Below are 19,464 nucleotides of genomic sequence, written 5' to 3'. Positions count from 1 at the left end.
TGACATTGAAAAGTTCTGAGATTTCAGAGACTTCTGAGTTCTGGAAAAGATTTCAGGTTATTCATTCCTTCGTTTATTTATCTATTCATTCATTCATTCATTCATTCATTCATTCATTCATTCAGGTTTGTTTTCAAGGGTACTTCTCTCTGTAGACCAGGCTGACCTCAAATTCACCAAGATCTGCCTGCTTCTGCCTTCCAAGTGCTGGGATTACGGGCACACACTAGCACTACCACCCAGGAAGCTTCATTTTTAAATTATGCATACAGATGTGTGTCTGTATATGTGAGTACAGATGCTCCAGGTTGAGATGTCAAATCTCCCTGGAGTTGCATGAAGTTTGAGTTGTCTTGGCATGAACGCTGGGGATCAAATTCAGGTCCGCTGCAAGATAAGCATGTGCTCTTAGGCTGGAAAGATGGCTCAGCAGTCAAGAATACTGGCTGTTCTTCTAGAAATCCTGACATCGATTCCCAGCAACCACACTGTAGCTCACGATTGTGTAAAGGGAGCTGATGCCCCCTTCTAATATGTAGGTGTACATGTAGAGAGAACACTCCACATTTTAAAAAAAATACAAAACTAAAATTTAAAGAACAAAACTAAAATTTAAAGAGTAGTATGTGCTCTTAATGGCTGAGCATCATTCCAGCTACAAGTTTTAGATTATGGATGACTAAGCTATGTAACAGTATTGAAAGAGTTTTATATTTTTTTAAAGTTCTAAAAAAAAACTGACTTGGCAATTACGATGACAACAAACTATTTAATATTAACCCTTTAGTACAATCTTATCTAAATTGAAACCAGGCTATAGCATCACTTCTTAAATACTACAGTTCTACATGAAATTATAATTTTAAATATTATCCAAAGCCTTTTTTTTCTTTTCTTGAAACCTTTTTTTATGTATGTATATATGCATGAATGCATTTTCTATTTTCAGACAGGGTTTCACCATGTAGCCTTGGCTAGTCTGGAACACTCTATGTAGTCCAGGTTGATCTTGAATTCATCAACATCCTGCCTCAGCCTCCCAAGTGCTACAATCAAAGGCTGTAACACCACAGCCTAAAAAGTTATTCTTATTTCTGTTTTGAGACAACGTATGTCCTGTTGTGTTGTCTAGGTGAACCTAAAACTTACTATGTAGCCTAAATTGATCATGATTTTAAAATTTCCTTCCCTTAGCCTCCAAAACTGGGGGAACCAATTTCTCTTTTATATTTTGGGTGTGTGTGTGTGTGTGTGAGTAGGTGGGTGTATATTTATATGTGGTATGTGTGCATGTGTATGTGGGTGCATATGTGCATGCAGGTAGGTGATATGGAAGCCTAAGATTGACAATGGAGCCCTCCTTAATTGCTATCTTACATATTTGAGGTAGAGTTTCTCATTGAACCTGGAGCTCACTTTTGGCTAATCTGGCTAGCTAGCTTGCTCTGGGATTATGGGAAGACCACTATATATATATGAATTCTGGGGACCCAAATTCCAGCCCAAATGCTTTACTCACTGGAACATCTTACAAACCCCAAGAGACTTTTCTTAAGAAAGCTACCCTTGATTTTTATCTATTATAGTATAAAGCAAGTCCTACCTAGTACTAAGTGGCCATGATATTTTAGGCAGCTCTACATCTGCTTTGCTCAGAATAACACAAGACACAGCTAATGAATGTTTGACAATGTTTTTGTTCTATAAATATGACAGATCAGTGAATACAAAGGAAGAAAAAGTTATCTCATATTTCTTTCAACATTCAAAGAAACCAGTATTACTAGAAAACAATGACAATATATTATTATGTAAAAAGATCATAAAGTATCTTTTAGTAAACTTGTAAGTACTGAAGAGAAAAGTGCATGTATAAGTATGTGCATGGGATAGAAAATATATTCTAAATATTATTTGTCACCTTGTAGGCAATGATATGAGAATTCTCTTAGTTTTATATACACACACACACACATACACACACACACACACCACAAAATCGAAGTTTCTCCAACCTTACCACTTTACATAATCAGAAATGTAGTTAAAATGAAATATCTGACATATCAATACTTAAATATGTTTTAAGATAACTTCACCTCAATACTTTATAGAATTAGCATTCAAATGTCTATGGGAGTCATAGCACAGTAATATATGCCATAATTTTAAGGTAAGTGAATAAAGAGAAAGTAAAAACTACATAATTTAACAAACAAAAACCTAGCTATTTTATATAAAAGTTATGGCCCTATCAACAATACTGATTTGAATGAAGAGGATTCATTAATAGAAGTATAACTTACAGATCAAAGAAACAAAGAGCTGGTCTCTTGCCTTAGATAAAATATATTCTGCAGATAGTCCTTAAGGTGATTATGGGCTTTGAAATCATGATATACATAGAATATCATCCAGGATGATAAAATAAACACCCACATCTATTTGTCCCTCCCAGAATCCCTCAAGGACAGTAAGTACATATGTATGTATTTAGCCACAAGGACAGTGAGCACACAGGTATGTATTTAACCACAAGGACAGTGAGCACACATATACATATTTAACCACAAGGACAGTGAGCACACATATACATATTTAACCTCAAGGACAGTAAGTACATATGTATGTATTTAGCCACAAGGACAGTGAGCACACAGGTATGTATTTAACCACAAGGACAGTGAGCACACATATACATATTTAACCACAAGGACAGTGAGCACACATATACATATTTAACCTCAAGGACAGTAAGTACATATGTATGTATTTAGCCACAAGGACAGTGAGCACACAGGTATGTATTTAACCACAAGGACAGTGAGCACACATATACATATTTAACCACAAGGACAGTGAGCACACATATACATATTTAACCTCAAGGACAGTAAGTACATATGTATGTATTTAGCCACAAGGACAGTGAGCACACAGGTATGTATTTAACCACAAGGACAGTGAGCACACATATACATATTTAACCACAAGGACAGTGAGCACACATATACATATTTAACCTCAAGGACAGTAAGTACATATGTATGTATTTAGCCACAAGGACAGTGAGCACACAGGTATGTATTTAACCACAAGGACAGTGAGCACACAGGTATGTATTTAGCCACAAGGACAGTGAGCACACAGGTATGTATTTAACCACAAGGACAGTGAGCACACAGGTATGTATTTAACCACAAGGACAGTGAGCACACAGGTATGTATTTAACCTCAAGGACAGTGAGCACACATATACATATTTAACCACAAGGACAGTGAGCACACATATACATATTTAGCCACAAGGACAGTGAGCACACATATACATATTTAACCTCAAGGACAGTGAGCACACAGGTATGTATTTAACCACAAGGACAGTGAGCACACAGGTATGTATTTAACCACAAGGACAGTGAGCACACATATACATATTTAGCCACAAGGACAGTGAGCACACATATACATATTTAACCACAAGGACAGTGAGCACACATATACATATTTAACCTCAAGGACAGAGAGAACAGAAAGGATGAGCACAGCGAAAACAAGGTAGCTCGCAGACAAAAACTAACTAACTGACGAATGCTAAAATCCCTAAACGATGGTGGAAAAAGTCTAGAATTGCATTATTAATAATGTACTCAAAGCTCCATGTGGCAATTTCAACTTACTTTTTATATTAAGAAGAAATAAAATTGAGTTCTTTGGGCAAATGAGAGGGTATTGGGTGTGGGTACTTCTGTCAACCCTGACGACCTGTGTTCTGTCCTTGGGACCTCATGGTGAAGGGAGGAGCCTATTCTCTCAGGCTGTCCTGACTTCCAGACAGGCACCCATCCATCCACAAGTACAAACAGATACATATGTAATAGAATACTCTTTTAAGTTAAGCTCCCCAGTCATTCCATAGCCACATGAATATAATGCTACAATAGAGGTGGTACAGGTAACATATCCCCATCACCACCTAAATGACAGCACTCTCCTAGATCCAACCTACTTACACTGGCAAAGTTCCTCAAAAGTTTGAAAATGTGCCAACACTGGATTGATTTAAACATGTTTCAAGGAATTACCACACTAGGCTTTGTGGTGCACGCCTTTAGTCCCAGCACTCAGGAGGCAGAGACAGGTGGATTTCTATTTGAGACCAGTATGGTCTATATAGTGAGTTCATAGACAGCCAGAGCTATATTGAGAGACCCTGCCCAAACAAACAAACAAACAAACAAACAAGCAAGCAAACATAAATTACCTAGCCAACACATTCTTTACTAAATTCTGAGTTGTCAAGTGATTCATTCATTGCATCCCTAGAAATAAATGGGGACTTATCTCTACAGTACCAGACTATCTGGTTTGGGTATAGTGAAGGGAAAGATTGCAATAATGAAACAAATTCATATGCAGCTAAATTCTCAAAACCTAGTCTAGGCATCTATTATCTACTTGGCCCTCAAAGAACACCACTAGCAAGCCTCATTTTACATTCTAGGAGGACCAGTGAGATAGCTCATTGGGTAAATGTTCTTGCAGTCAAACATGATCCTATAAGCTGGGTTCCTAGGACCCATATGATGGAAGGAGAAAGCCAACTGCCACGATCCATCCTCTGACTTTCACACTTGGCATGGTTAGGTTTGTATCCATACACACATATAAATACACAAGTACACCTGACAAATAACGGTGAATAAATATAAACACATTCTAAGAAGTTAAGAAGTCTTCTCTAAGAATCTAGGCAGCATAGACTTCCAGACCCTGACATCACTAAAGCATCATTAAGGAAGTGACTGGCTACAGTAATGACCATGCTACAGTAAAGCCCTATGCACAGCACTGTCCATGTACTCAGAGCCTCCAACCAACGTAGCTCTAACAGAACCATAAGCAAGTTTAACCGACAACTGTGAAAAGTGCTTACAAAGTAGCTTGTCTTTGTTGAGGCGGCTCAGCCGGGCAAGACACTTACTGGCAAGCCAGACAACTTGAGCTCAATCCCTAGGATCTACACCAGGAAGCAGAGAAGTAACTGAGGCGAGGTTACTGACCTCTACACATGTGCTGTGGTAGGTATATACCCACGGCCCTTACAGAACAAAGGAATGTTATGGCAAAGAAACCAAAACAGTGCATTAAAAAAATGGAATGGGGGGTGGAAATTAGGAAGAAATTTCAACTACAAGACAGAAAAAAAGACAAGAAAAGAACCGCCCCCCGGGATTAAAATACAAAACATACCCAAACAAACAAAAAATCTGAAACAAACAAAAACTGAAATGAAGACGGATCAAGTCACAGTGGCTAATGATTTTCTTGCACTTGACAGACAGAAATGAGTGCTAGGACAACCTGATCTACATTACAGCTCCAGGCCAGCCTGGCTACACAATAAGACCTTGCCTTAAAATAACAAACATTTACAAGAGATCTTGGAAATTAAAAATATCAGCAGAAAAAAACCCCAACCAAACAACAAAAACCAACAACTTGAGAGAAATCTTCCACCAAAGTAGTACAAAAATGCAAAGAAAACCAAACTAGGGGATGAGCCTAGAACATCGTACAGCATATGTTCTGAAAAAGCAAGGGGCCCAAAAGAAACACTCTACTTATCAACAAAACTGAATACTGAGTAGAAACTGGTAACAACCGGAATAACATTTCCGTTTTAAAGGTGAAGTTAACTGAAGCAGAGAGTAGAAGAAAACCAGTGATTCCAGGAAAAGTTAAAATAGGATAAAATCTTACTGTCTTCCTGTGTTGCTTACGGCTTTTAAAGGAAATGGGTAGGAACAAAGATGTGAAAATATGGAGTGTGGTTCTAAACTAAAACAGAAGAACTAAAGCAACTCTTTAAAAGGAATATACATAGTGCCACTGTCTAGTTACAAAAGAAAGCAATATCCTCTAGCTTGTCTATTATAGCTAGTTTTTCTCAGCAACTTCCACTCTTAAGAAAAGGGGTCAACTCTTGATTGTTTATTGATTTTAGTTTATATTTATTTATATTTAAGTTGATATATTGAAACATATTTACCACACTAGCAAACAAGTGCAATTGTTTTACCCCTGCCAAACAATTTAAATTTATTCATTTTATTTAATAAGGTTTCAATGAACACTACTATAGTGTATTCAGTAACCAATATATATTTATTTTGCATAACTCATAGTTTACTAGAGAATGGCAGGCAATAAAATAGTATACAGAAAAGTAACCTGAATCACATTTTGACAGTGGAAACACAGAAAAGCATAAAGACAACCTAGTTTCAGAAGTTAGAAAACAGCTGTAAAATCATAATCTTCTAGTTATTTGTGTCAGTAGTGGGGAGGATAGCGAGCCTGATAGTCTGAAACAGGATCACTAAACTAAAGCTCTCCATTTCGGCTAAGTTGGTTGGCCACTGAGTTCTCAGAATCCACCTCCAGGGCTGGGGTTACAGCAATGAGCACGATACATTACTTTTAGTGAGTAGTGGGGATTCAAACTCAGATCTTCATGCTTACAAGAGCAAATGTGCTTACCTGAGAGCACAGCAGGTAAAAAGTCCTTGCTCTGCAGACCTGATGACCTGAATTAGGTCCCCAGAATTTATGGTAGGACAGAACTGACTCTTGAAAGTTGTCTTCTCATCTCTACTAGTGAACTCTCCACATATACACACAAATAATGTATATACATATACACAATAATAAAATACCTTTTAATGCATTCTATTTGCTTTTCTACTACAACAGCTGTTACAGCTGTTAGATTTAGTGAAATGTTATGGATTCTTAAATTTCTATATGTGCAAAACATAAACGAACTATAGTTTGTTTATAGTTCATGAAATTATGGACTTTTTTGAGACAGTATCTCATATGTAGTCAACTCACAGAGAGAAGCCTGCCTGCCTTTGCTTCCTTAGTGCTTGTATTAAAGTTATGAATCACCAAGCATGGACTTAAAATTAGAATATTTTATTAGTACTGTTAGGAATGAGTTTCATTATGACACTTTCTATATATACTGTAACATGATAATATTCATACTCTTGATTGCCTCTCCTTTGGTCCTTTTCTCCTTTCTAAAAAGTGTCCCCTCTCCACTGCAAAAAGGATTCCACAAGAGAAAACATGTATTAGTTTTTCTAAGTATAGCTATTTCATTTTACATGATGTCCTACCATTCCATGTATTCTCTCGCAAAGATATAATTTCATTCTTTTGGCTGAGTAAAACTCCACTGTGTATATAGTATGTTTTCCTTAAAAATGAATTTGTTAAAGGGTACATATGTTAATTCCATAACCTGGCTTTTAAAAATTATCCTTTCCCTGTTTCTTGTGGGAGGTGTGCATGTTTGTACATGTGCATGTATGAGGGTACAGGTGCACATGAGTCCTCAGTCTGATATCAGGAATCAGTCTCAATACCTCTTTCATCTTTATTGAGGTAGGGTCTCTCAACCAAACCCAGATCACAACAATATGGCTCATGTCCCTAGCTAGCTTGCCCTGAGGCTCCTGACCCACTCTAGCATATAAAGGGAAGCTATAGTCCCCAAGCTATTTCCCAAGGCCCAACCTGGCTATTGTAAATAGTCTCACAATAAAGGCAGAGGTGTAGGTATATCAACTGAACATTCTACATACATACCCAGGAAAGATATGACTGGATTATATGGCTGTCCTAGTCTCCATTTTCAAGGAACTTCCATACTGGCTTTCATTTAGACTCTATTATTTCCCATTTCATCGAACAGTGTTAAAAGGTTCTTTCCCTTTGAAATCCTTGCCAGGATTCATTGGGCTTTTTTTTTTTTTTAATGATAACCATTCTGGCTGGGGTTTAAATAAAATCTCAATATAGTTTTGGTTTGCATTTCTTTGATGGATAAAAATGTTGAATACTTTTTTCCTTCCATTTCTGTATGGGCTATTTTACTTCTTTGAAACTATCCATTCAATTTACTTGCCTGTTAATTGATTATCTGCTCTCTTGGTATTTGAGTGCTTCATATATTATGGATATTAATCCAATGTCAGATGAATAGCTGGCAAATATTTCTCTCCCGTAGGCTATCTTATATGGAAAAAAAGATCTTTTTATCAAGTGTCTTATGTCTTATGGCATTAATTTGAAAACTAACTGCTAGAAGTCTGAGTATAAAAGCTAATCCTCAATGCATATAAACTCTCACATTTAAATGAACCATGACACTGGGCACAGACGATAACACAGAAGTCCTAATTTAAGCATTCAAAAGGCTGAGGTTGAAGGAATAAGTTTAAAGAAAGCCTGAAATATACTGTCAAGTCCTATCTCAAAGAAAAGAAGGCAGATAGGCAAAACTTAAGTGGAAAACAGGAAAAAAGCAGAGTTCACATGAAATTAATGACCAGAATGGTCAGAAGTTAGACAGGTTACAAGAAAGTAACCTAGTTTTAGAGAAACAATAAAATTAACAACTAGTCATCTTAATTGAGTAAGGAAAAGAATTTAGAAAACATTTCCATGGGAAATGTACACTGACACTTTTCAGAAAGAATCTAAGATAGAAAACTCACATAAGAAAGAAGTACAAGCTGGTGTTGTGATGCACACTTCTAATACCAGCACTTGGGAGGCAGAGGTGGGCAGACTGATATGAGTTCAAGGCCAGCATGGTCTGCATAATTAGCTCCAAGACAGTCAGAGCTACATAATGAGACCCTGTTTCAAAACACCCAGAAATACACACACACACACACACACACGAATGAATGTGCAAGATACAAAAGCTAACTAAACTGGAAGACCAAATAAACTACAAAGTGAAACGCTTTTCTAGACACTGGAAAAGGAGGATCTTCAAGGGAAGAAATTGAAAGTCAATTGTATGAAGCCAGCTAAGCAAAGCAAAGCAAACCGTATCTCAACTAGTTAATGATTAACTACACAGGAAAGATATGGCAAATCCATATAATCAAGGCTTTTTTGTTTAATTTATTTTTTGTAACAACTTACATTGTAGTCCAAGTAGGCCTGAAACTCATTATGTAGCACAAATTGGCCTCCCACACATGGTAATTCTCCTGTTGGTTTCATTATCTCATTTAATTTTTAAACTGCCCCTTCAAGGAAATTATTCTCAATAGCATGGCCTGTAGGTCTAGCTTCTTCCACTTAAACAGTTTTTCCTCAAAATTTTTTTGCCAAATTCTTACTCTTTATTAAATTTTAATTAGTGCCAAAGGACTTAATTTGAGAGTGGATCTTTTCTCTTCCCATACTTATATGGTGTTCTCCAAGATCCAATGAGCTCAAAATACACATATAGTATTCTACCTGGCATTTACATGTGAGTGCTACTGGTATCCACTTACCCGTGCCTTGTCATTCCCTTGCTAACTCTCCAATGGCTTCTGTTACAATGAGAATATAGCTGGGCAGTGGTGGCGCACGCCTTTAATCCCAGCACTCAGGAGGCAGAGGCAGGCAGATTTCTGAGTTTGAGGCCAGCCTGGTCTACAGAGTGAGTTCCAAGACAGCCAGGGCTATACAGAGAAACTCTGTCTCAACACCCCCCCCCCAAATGAGAATCTAAACATATTGCCCATGTCTACATATAATGTAGACTGAAGATTAAGTTAGAACCACAGCAGATTCAAATACTTGAAATTTATTTTGACCTTAAACCTAAGTTTTGTTTTGGGACAAGGTCTCAATATGCAGCTCTGACTGGCCTGGAACTCATTGTATAGTACCCACCTTTGCCTCCCAAATGCTGGGATTTAGGGCATGTGTGCCATGTGCCATCATGCCCCGCCTACCTTAAATTTTGTATTCTATCTCCTTTAGTCTTTTACTGCCTCAGATACTATCTCCGCACCTCTCCCTCTCTCCCCCTCCTCTCTTTTTTTGAGACAGGGTTTCTCTGTATAGCCCTGGCTATCCTGGAACTCAATTTGTAGAACAGGCTGGCCTCGAACTCAGAAATCCGCCTGCCTCTCTAGTGCTGGGATTAAAGACGTGCACCACCACACCTGGCGTCGCACATCTCTTTTATTCAGGTTTTATCTCAATTGCACTGCCTCAGAAAGGCCACCCTTTAACCATCTCTAAGTATCCTTTCTACAGTCACTCAATTATATCATTTAACTACATTTTCTCCATAGCTCTTCATGTATGAAATTCTCTTATTGTTAGTTATATGAGTACTTCCAAAATTTGACAATTAAATATATGGTCCATGATATACCAAGGAGAGTAGTACTCCAAGTCCCTAGAGCAACACCTAGGATACAACAATGGACAGAAATATTTGTTATAAAATCTTAATTAAAGATAAAATGGAAAGTTGGAATTAAGATACATATGTGATCCCAAAGCACGTAGATCTTTCCCACCAAATACTGTGTGTTCAAGTAAATTGATATTCTCAAAGCCACCATATAGATGGCATTCAGTTTCAGTTTACATATATGCAGAATACTAGATTATTTTGGAATGATAAAATCATATAGCAGCTAAAGGCTCTTATTGCCAAGTATGAATTCCTAAGACCCTAGTTGTTCTCTGACCTCCACATGCATATCAAGGCATACACACACACACACACACACACACACACACACACACACAAAATAAAATAAGAAATTATCTCACCCCTTCCAGTCTGCACTGGTGCCCTGAGCAGACCTTGGGTAAGAACTCCTCAGTCAGTCCCACAACACCCTGAGGAAGCTCCACTCCCAGGCACCCTAACACTCCCAGAATCATAGGATTAGAGGTGAGGAGGATACATCTGCCTCATCTCCTGGGAATAATTGGGACCAGTGGGACCCAGGCACCCAGGAACTCCACCCAATCAGTGGCACAGGTTCCTTCTGGTTTGGGCCATTGCCCTGAACAGACCTTGGGCACTAGTCCCGCAGCCAGTCCCACAACACCCAGAAGAAGCTCCACTTCCAGGTGCTCTAACGTGCCCAGGATCCCAAGAGCTTGGTCACACTAGGATCTAAAGGTCTCAAAGGCAGCTTGATTCCTAGGAGCTCGGACACACCCAGGATCTCAGGATCCCAGGATCCCAGAGAAAGCTGAACTCTGAGGAGTTCTGACACAACTAGGACCACAGGAAGAACAGGCTCCAGTCAGATATATCGAAGGCAGGTAGCACCAGATGGCAGGAGGCAAGCTTAAGAACATAAGCAAGGGTTACTTGGCATCATCAGAACCAATTTTCCCAACATAGCAAGTCCTGGATACACCATCACACTAGAAAAGTAAGATTCAGATCTAAAAATCACTTCTCATGATGATGATAGAGGACTTTAAGAAGGAGATAAATAACTCCCTTAAAGAAATAAAGGAGAACACAGGCAAATAGGTAGAAGCCCTTAAAGTAGAAACACAAAAATCCCTTAAAGAATTACAGGAAAACATAGTCAAACAGGCAAAGGAAATGAACAAAACCATCCAAGATCTAAAAATGGAAATAGAAACAATAAAAAAAAAATCACATAGGGTGACAACCCTGGGGTTAGAAAACCTAGGAAAGAGATCAGGAGTCATAGATGCAAGCATCACCAACAGAATACAAGGGATAGAAGAGAAGAGAGAATCTCAGGTGCAGAAGATACCATAGAAAACACTGACATAACAGTCAAAGAAAATGCAAAAAGCAAAGAGCTCCTAACCCAAAACATCCAGGAAATTCAGGACACAATGAGAAGATGAAACCTAAAGATAATAGGTATAAAAGAGAGTGAAGATTCCCAACTTAAAGGGCCAGTAAATATTTTCAACAAAATTACAGAAGAAAACTTCCCTAACCTAAAGAAAGAGATGCCCAGCTGGGCGTGGTGGCGCACGCCTTTAATCCCAGCACTCGGGAGGCAGAGGCAGGCAGATTTCTGAGTTCGAGGCCAGCCTGGTCTACAAAGTGAGTGTCAGGACAGCCAGGGCTACACAGAGAAACCCTGTCTCGAAAAACCAAAAAAAAAAAAAAAAAAAAAAAAAAGAAAGAGATGCCCATGAACATACACGAAGCCTACAGAACTCCAAATAGACTGGACCAGAAAAGAAAATTCCTTCTGTCACATAATAATCAAAATACTAAATGCACTACATAAGGAAAGAATATTAAAATCAGTAAGAGAAAAAGGTTAAGTAACATATAAAGGCAGACCTATCAGAATTTCACTAGACTTTTCACCAGAGACTATGAAAACTAGAAGATCCTGGGCAGATGTCATACAGACCCTAAGAAAATGCAAATGCCAGTCCAAGCTACTATACCCAACAAAACTTCAAATTACCATAGATGGAGAAACTAATTGTCTATGACAAAACCAAATATATTTCCACAAATCCAGCCCTACAAAGGATAATAGATGAAAAACACCAACACAAGGAGAAAAAAAAAAACAAGAAAGTAATCTTTCAACAAAACCAAAATAAGATAGCCACACAAACATAATTCCACCTCTAATAAAAAAAAGCAGGAACTAACAATCAATTTTCCTTAATATCTCTTAACATCAAAGGACTCAATTCCCCAATAAAGAGACATAGACTGACAAACTGGATATGTAAACAGGACCCAGCATTTTGCTGCATACAGGAAACACACCTCAGTGACAAAGACAGACAGTACCTCAGAATAAGGTCTGAGTAGGGCTGGAAAACAATTTTCCAAGCAAACGGTCCCAAGAAACAAGCTGGAGTAGCCATTCTAATATGGAATAAAAATCAACTTTCAACCAAAAGTCATCAAAAAAAAGGTACGACAGACACTTCATACTCATCAAAGGAAAAATCTACCAAGATGAACTCTCCATTCTGAACATCTATGTTCCAAATGCAAGGGCACCTACATTCATAAAAGAAAGTTTACTAAAGTTCAAAGCACACATTGCACCCCATTCAATAATAGTGGGAGACTTCAACACCCCATTCTCACCAATGGACAGATCATGGAAACAGAAACTAAACAGAGATACAGTGAAACTAACAGAAATTAACGAATCAAATGCATTTATTTAACAGATATTTATAGAACATTTCATCCTAAAGCAAAAGAATATACCTTCTTCTCAGCATATCATGGTACCTTCTTCAAAATTGACCATACATATAATCGGTCATAAAACAGGCCTCAATAGACACAAGAAGATTGAAACAATCACATGCACCCTATCAGATCACCACAGACTGGTCTTAAATACCAACAAAACAATGGAAAGCACATATACACTTGGAAGCTGAACAACACTCTACTCAATGATAACTTGGTCAAAGAAGAAATAAAGAAAAAAAAATTAAAACCTTTTTTAGAATTTACTGAAAATGAAGACCCATCATACCAAAAGTTATGGGACACAATGAAAGCAGTCCTAAGAGGAAAACTCATAGCTCTAAGTGCCCCCAAAAAGACACTGGAGAGACCTTACACTAGCAGCTTGACAGCACACCTGAAAGCTCCTAGACAAAAAGAAGGTAATACACCCAAGTGGAGTTGAAGGCAGGAAATAATCACACTCAGGGCTGAAGTCAACCAAATAGAAACAAAAAGAACTATACAAAGAATCAACAAAACCAGGAGTTGGTTCTTTGAGAAAATCAACAAGATAGATAAACCCTTAGCCAGACTAACCAGAAGGCACAGAGACAGTATCCAATAACAAAATAAGAAATGATTAGGGAAACAACAACGAAATACATCTTAAAATAATTGTTCTGTTTGTTGAATACTAACAGTTGAAAATATTAAAATCATGTTCTACAAACATAATGGAAATATTATTAATTTTTCTCATTGTGTTTGAAATTAGCATTTTCTTAATGTTAAACTTCAAAGAGTTTTTGCTATTTCGAAATTTTTAAAATATACTTACTGATAAAATAATTTCTCTCCTAGAAACACTGATAATTCTTTTTAAGTAGATGTATATTAAGACAATATACACACATATATAATGCATTTTAAATACTCTCTCACTATGTCAGGTTATGGTATCATATAAGGGCTTTTCATTATATTTCTTAATGATTCATTTTTAATATTCTATACTCTTACACTATGCTTAATTCCCAAAGAATATTTTGTATGTTCTAAAACAATTTAGTATTCAACATTAGATATATGACCATCAGTTATGGATCGTAGTAAATGTTTTTTTTTGGTTTTGTTTTGTTTTGTTTTGTTTTTTTGTTTTTTCGAGACAGGGTTTCTCTGTATAGCCCTGGCTGTCCTGGAACTTACTTTGTAGACTAGGCTGGCCTCGAACTCTGAAATCTGCCTGCCTCTGCTTCCCCAGTGCCGAGGCTGTATTAAATGTTTATTAATGATATTTTTAGGGTATGAAAGGATACAAATATTCAAGCTGAACAAATTTTTTATATTATTTGATTCTCAAAATACTCAATACTATTAATATGTTTGATGTATAAAATGAATTTAAATAATAAAAAAATTTAAGAAAAGGAAAAGAAAGAAATTATCTCACCACTAAAGAAAAAATAATTCTAGTTCAAGTAAGTTAGCCTTTTGGTAGCATATATGAAAGTGGAAAGTACCTAATTCTGGAAGTATTTTTTATTCTTGGGTATTGATCTCATCTGAGTTGGGGAAAAAGGGTCTATGAATGAAGGCTACTATGCTATCTCGGGAATATATAGATAGAAAAATTTCTATACTGATGAGAAGTGGAAACCTACAAAAGAAAAAAAATCAGAGTAAGAAAAGATAGCAGAAATATAATTTATTAGTTTCCATATACTTGGAAATTAGAGGAAATGTAAGCATTGGATCAGGATATTCACCTTTAAGTTCCCCTTATATCTAACATTAAAGACACCATTTATAGGTCAAGCTATGATTGCTAAAAATAGTGGCAAACCATATATAAAACCTAGCAGTATATTGTCAGCCTTATAAAGAACTTATACAACAATAACCTAAGGCTAGGGGACAAAAATCACTACCAATCCCAGAAATGATTCAAAGCAAACCCAATGGACTCCCCTTGAGGAGGAAATACTTTCTCATTCAAGTACCAAACGTACCTATCTTCTAAAATCTTAATGGTTTCCTGAAGGACTTTCTGCTGGTCTCTCAGCTGTTGATTTTTGGTGAAGAATTCTTCTAGTCTCTGTGCATCTCTAAAGTTAGAAAATAAAAATTTATAGAAAATTATAAAGACAGTTCTAATATTATAACTCCCAATTTGGTCTACAAAACAAAAAGACCCAGCAACCACATGGTGGCTCATAACCATGTATAATGGGATCCTCGTTATCCTCTTCTTGCATGCAGGCAGAATAGTGTGTACATAATAAATAAATGAATGTTTTAATAAATAGTAATATTTGAGAAAACAAAACTAATAGGTTTACAGGGAAGATCCATTTTTAATAAAACTAATTTCTTTCAAAAACAACTAGTGGAAGTAATTTAAAATGTATAATCAAATAGTTAATCACAATGATTTCTGAGTTTTAGTACTTCTTAAAAATGTTCTCCATTTTCATTTTTAAGAATGGCATCTGAATTAGTGGTTGTTATTTCAGGATTTACAACATTAGTAACTGTAACACTGACTCAATGAGCAATATAAAAAAGATTTCATCCTGTTTCTAGTTATCAATTCTGAAACATTGAAGCAATTAGAAAAAAGCCAATCACTGAAGCTGGAGAGCACTGGCTGCTCTCCTAGAGGACTTAGGTTTGAGCCCTAGCACCCAATGACTACTCGCAACCATCTGGAACTTCAGTTCCAAGATCCAATACCTTCTTCTGGCCTCCATGTGCACCAGGCACACACATGGTGCACAGGGATATATGCAGGCAAAACATCCATAAACATACAAATAATGATAATATTAAGATTTCTTTTGAGAAAGTAAAAGTAAGCAGGGATGTGGTGGTGCATTCCTTTAATCCCAGTACTTGGAAGGCAGAGAAAGAAGAATTTCTGTGAGTTCTAGGACAGCTAGGGCTCCACAGAAAAACTCTGTTTCAAAAAAGAAAAAGAAAAAAAGAAGAGAAAGTAACAGTGACAACATTTATAAAGGACATTAATACAGACAAAATTGAAACTGAAAATCACAGCATTTAAGTGTAGTTCAGAATTTTAAAACGCAAGTAGCTCAAAAAAAAAAATTAGCAGCAAAGTCTATTTATTCTTAAATAAATATTTCCATTGTATTTCAAGTGGATGGAAAAGCGAATTTTGCCGGGCGATGGTGGCGCACACCTTTAATCCCAGCACTTGGGAGGCAGAGGCAGGTGGATTTCTGAGTTCGAGGCCAGCCTGGTCTACAGAGTGAGTTCCAGGACAGCCAGGGCTACACAGAGAAACCCTGTCTCGAAAAAAAACAAAAACATAACAAAAAACAAACAAAGAAAAGTGAATTTTACATATTAAGAAAATCTAGTTTTTGTCTCATCCAATAAAATGCATTAGCTTTGGAGTAATGTATATCATAGGGAGAGCTTACACATAAAATTTTTCTGAGGTCACAAATATAATTCATTATACATACATAGTATATACATGATTCATAAACATAAGGCAATACCATTAGTATTAAAGTCCATTAAAAGGCTAGACAGTTTATGAAATTCTTTTTTGAAGTGGAAGAGGAAGGTTCAAGACAAAGACAGGGTTTCTCTGTGGAGCCCTGGCTGTACTAGAACTTACTCTGTAATCTAGGCTGGCTTACAACTCAGAGATCCTCCTGCCTCTGCTTCCCAAGAGCTGGGATTAGAGGTGGGAGCCACCACCACCAGGCCTCTTTTGGAGAGCAGGGGGTCAGTTTATGAAGTGTTATTACCCATAAAAAATAAAATGTATGTCATATAAGGAACATTATGCTCCAGGAGCTGCACTAGGAATGACTTTTTCCTGGCTACTTTGCGAGGTGGTGACAGTCAGACTGCAGCAACATCTTTAGTTCCCATTCAGCAGTCACTTTGCCAACTTACTTCTTGCTAAGATTAATCTTCATTTCGTCAATATTTAGTAGTTTTGAGGAAAGAAGTTGATCTTTTCTAACGATTCATTCTGGAAACAATTTCAGACTTATAAATACGTTGTAAAGCATCATCATAAAAAATTAACACTAATAACAATATTAAGTAGTAACTAATTAAGAAAGCCTGACTAAATTTTGCCAGCTGTTCCTTTAATATGATTTCTCTGGTCCAGGATCCAACTTTGTATTTTTTATGTTTCCTCCAATGTGGGAAAGTCTCTCTGTCATGTCACAGTTATTTTGTTGACTATGTTTCCCCATTATAACACTGTTTTGCTAAGAATATGAGAAGAGCAATATTGTGCCATTCTTTTTTTTAAACTTTATTTTTATTTTTTACACTCCATATTCCATTCCCCGCTCCCCAATCTACCCTCCAACTGCTCCACATCCCACACATCCCAACCCCGACTCCATGTGGGTGCTTCCCCACTTGACCTCTAAACTCCCTGGCGCCTCCAGTCTCTTGAGGGTTAGGTGCATCATCTCTGAATGAGCACAGACCTGGAAGTCCTCTACTGTATGTGTGTTGGGGGCCTCATATCAGCTGGTGTATGCAGCTCAGTTGGTGGTCTAGTGTTTGAGAAATCTCGGGGGTCCAGTTTAATTGAGACTGCTGGTCCTACTACAGGGTCACCCTCCTCTTCAGTTTCTAGATTTTCCCTAATTCAACCACAGGGGTTAGCAACTTCTGTCCATTTGTTGGGTGCAAATATCTGCATCTGACTCAGCGGCTTGTTGGGTCTTTCTGAGGGTAGTCATGATAGATTCTTTTTTGTGATCGCTCCATAGCCTCAGTAATAGTGTCAGGCCTTGGGACCTCCCCTTGAGCTGGATCCCACTTTGGGCCTGTCGCTGGACCTTCTTTTCCTCGGGCTCCTCTCCATTTCCATCCTTGTAATTCTTTCAGACAGAATCAATTATGGGTCAGAGTTGTGACTGTGGGATGGGAACCCCATCCCTCACTTGATGTCCTGTCTTCCTGCTGGAGGTGGCCTCTGTAAGTTCCCTCTCCCTACTGTCAGGCATTTCATCAAAGGTCCTTCCCTTGGAGTCCTGGGAGTCTCTGACCTCCCTGGTCTCTGGTGCATTCTGGAGGGTCCCCCCAACCTATTTCCTGAGGTTGCCTCTGCTGGCCTTCAGTTCTTTTCCCTCACCCAATACCCGATCAGGTCGTCGTACCCCCCTCCTCCCCAACCCAGTTCACTTTCCCTCCCCACTTGTGATTGCTTTCTTCTCTCTCCCAAATGGGACTGAGGTGTCCTCACTTGGGCACTTCAGCTTGTTGAGCTTTTTGAGTTCTGTGGACTGTATCTTGGGTATTCTGTATGGTCTTATTTTGTTGTTTTTTTGTTTTGGCTAATGTCCACTATTAGTGAGTACATACCACGCATGCTGTTTTGGTCTGAGTTACCTCACTCAGGATGATATTTTCTAGTTCCGTCCATTTGCCTGCAAAACACAGGATGTCCTCGTTCTTAATAGCTGAGTAGTATTCCATTGTGTAAATGAACCACATTTTCTGTATCCATTCTTCTGTCATGGGACATATAGGTTGTTTCCAGCTTATGGCTATCACAAATAAGGCCACTATGAACATAATGAAACACGTGTCCCTGTGGCATGGTGGGGCATCTTTTGGTTATATTCCCAAGAGTGGTATAGCTGGGTCTTTAGATAAATCTATTTCCAATTTTCTGAGGATCCTCCAGATTGACTTCCAGAGTGGTTGTACCAGTTTACTTTGTTTTGTTTTGTTTTTGTTTTTCGAGACAGGGTTTCTCTGTATAGCCCTGGCTGTCCTGGAACTCACTTTGTAGACCAGGCTGGCCTCGAACTCAGAAATCCGCCTGCCTCTGCCTCCCGAGTGCTGGGATTAAAGGCGTGTGCCACCACTCCCGGCTTTGTACCAGTTTGCGATCCCATCAGCAATGAAGGGATCTTATCTACATCCTCTCCAACATGTGTTATCACCTGAAGTTTTGATCTTAGCCATTCTGATTGGTGTAAGGTGGAATCTTAGGGTTGTATTTCTCTGATCACTAAGGACATTTAGTGAACAGAAAAATTTAGTGAACATTTCTTTAGGTGCTTTTCAGTCATTTGAGATTCTTCAGTTGTGAATTCTTGGTTTAGTTCTATACCCCATTTTTTGATTGGGTTGTTTGGTATTTTTGGTGATTAACTTGAGTTCTTTATATATTTTTGGATGTTAGCCCTCTATATTTTTTCCCAATCTGTTACCAACTATGTCCTTTGCCTTACAGAAGCTTTCCAGTTTCATGAGGTCCCATTTATCAATTCTTGATCTTAGAGCTTGAGCCATTGGAGTTCTGTTTAGGAAATTTCCCCCTGTGCCAATGACCTCAAGGCTCTTTCCCATTTTCTCTTCTATTAGATTCAGTGTACCTGGTTTTATATTGAGGTTCTTGATCCACTTAG

At 37.8% G+C, this 19,464-nt stretch overlaps 1 protein-coding gene across 4 annotated transcripts in view; it reads right to left on the bottom strand.

Moving 5' to 3' along the window:
• The window catches only part of Rbbp8 (RB binding protein 8, endonuclease), a 110,418-nt gene that overhangs the window by 52,340 nt on the left and 38,614 nt on the right, over nt 1–19,464 (bottom strand). For all 4 annotated transcript variants that reach the window (XM_029472024.2, XM_021150757.2, XM_029472027.2 and 1 more), the window contains exon 4: nt 15,052–15,147. In XM_029472024.2, coding sequence (XP_029327884.2) covers nt 15,052–15,147 — 96 coding nt within the window. The remainder of the gene's footprint in view (nt 1–15,051; nt 15,148–19,464) is intronic.

The sequence above is a fragment of the Mus caroli genome, unplaced genomic scaffold (assembly GCF_978045245.1).
Source record: "Mus caroli unplaced genomic scaffold, Mus_caroli_1 scaffold_19, whole genome shotgun sequence".
Classification (NCBI taxonomy): domain Eukaryota; kingdom Metazoa; phylum Chordata; class Mammalia; order Rodentia; family Muridae; genus Mus; species Mus caroli.
Note: the sequence above shows the minus strand (reverse complement) of the source record. Positions and strands in the feature narration are given on the sequence as shown.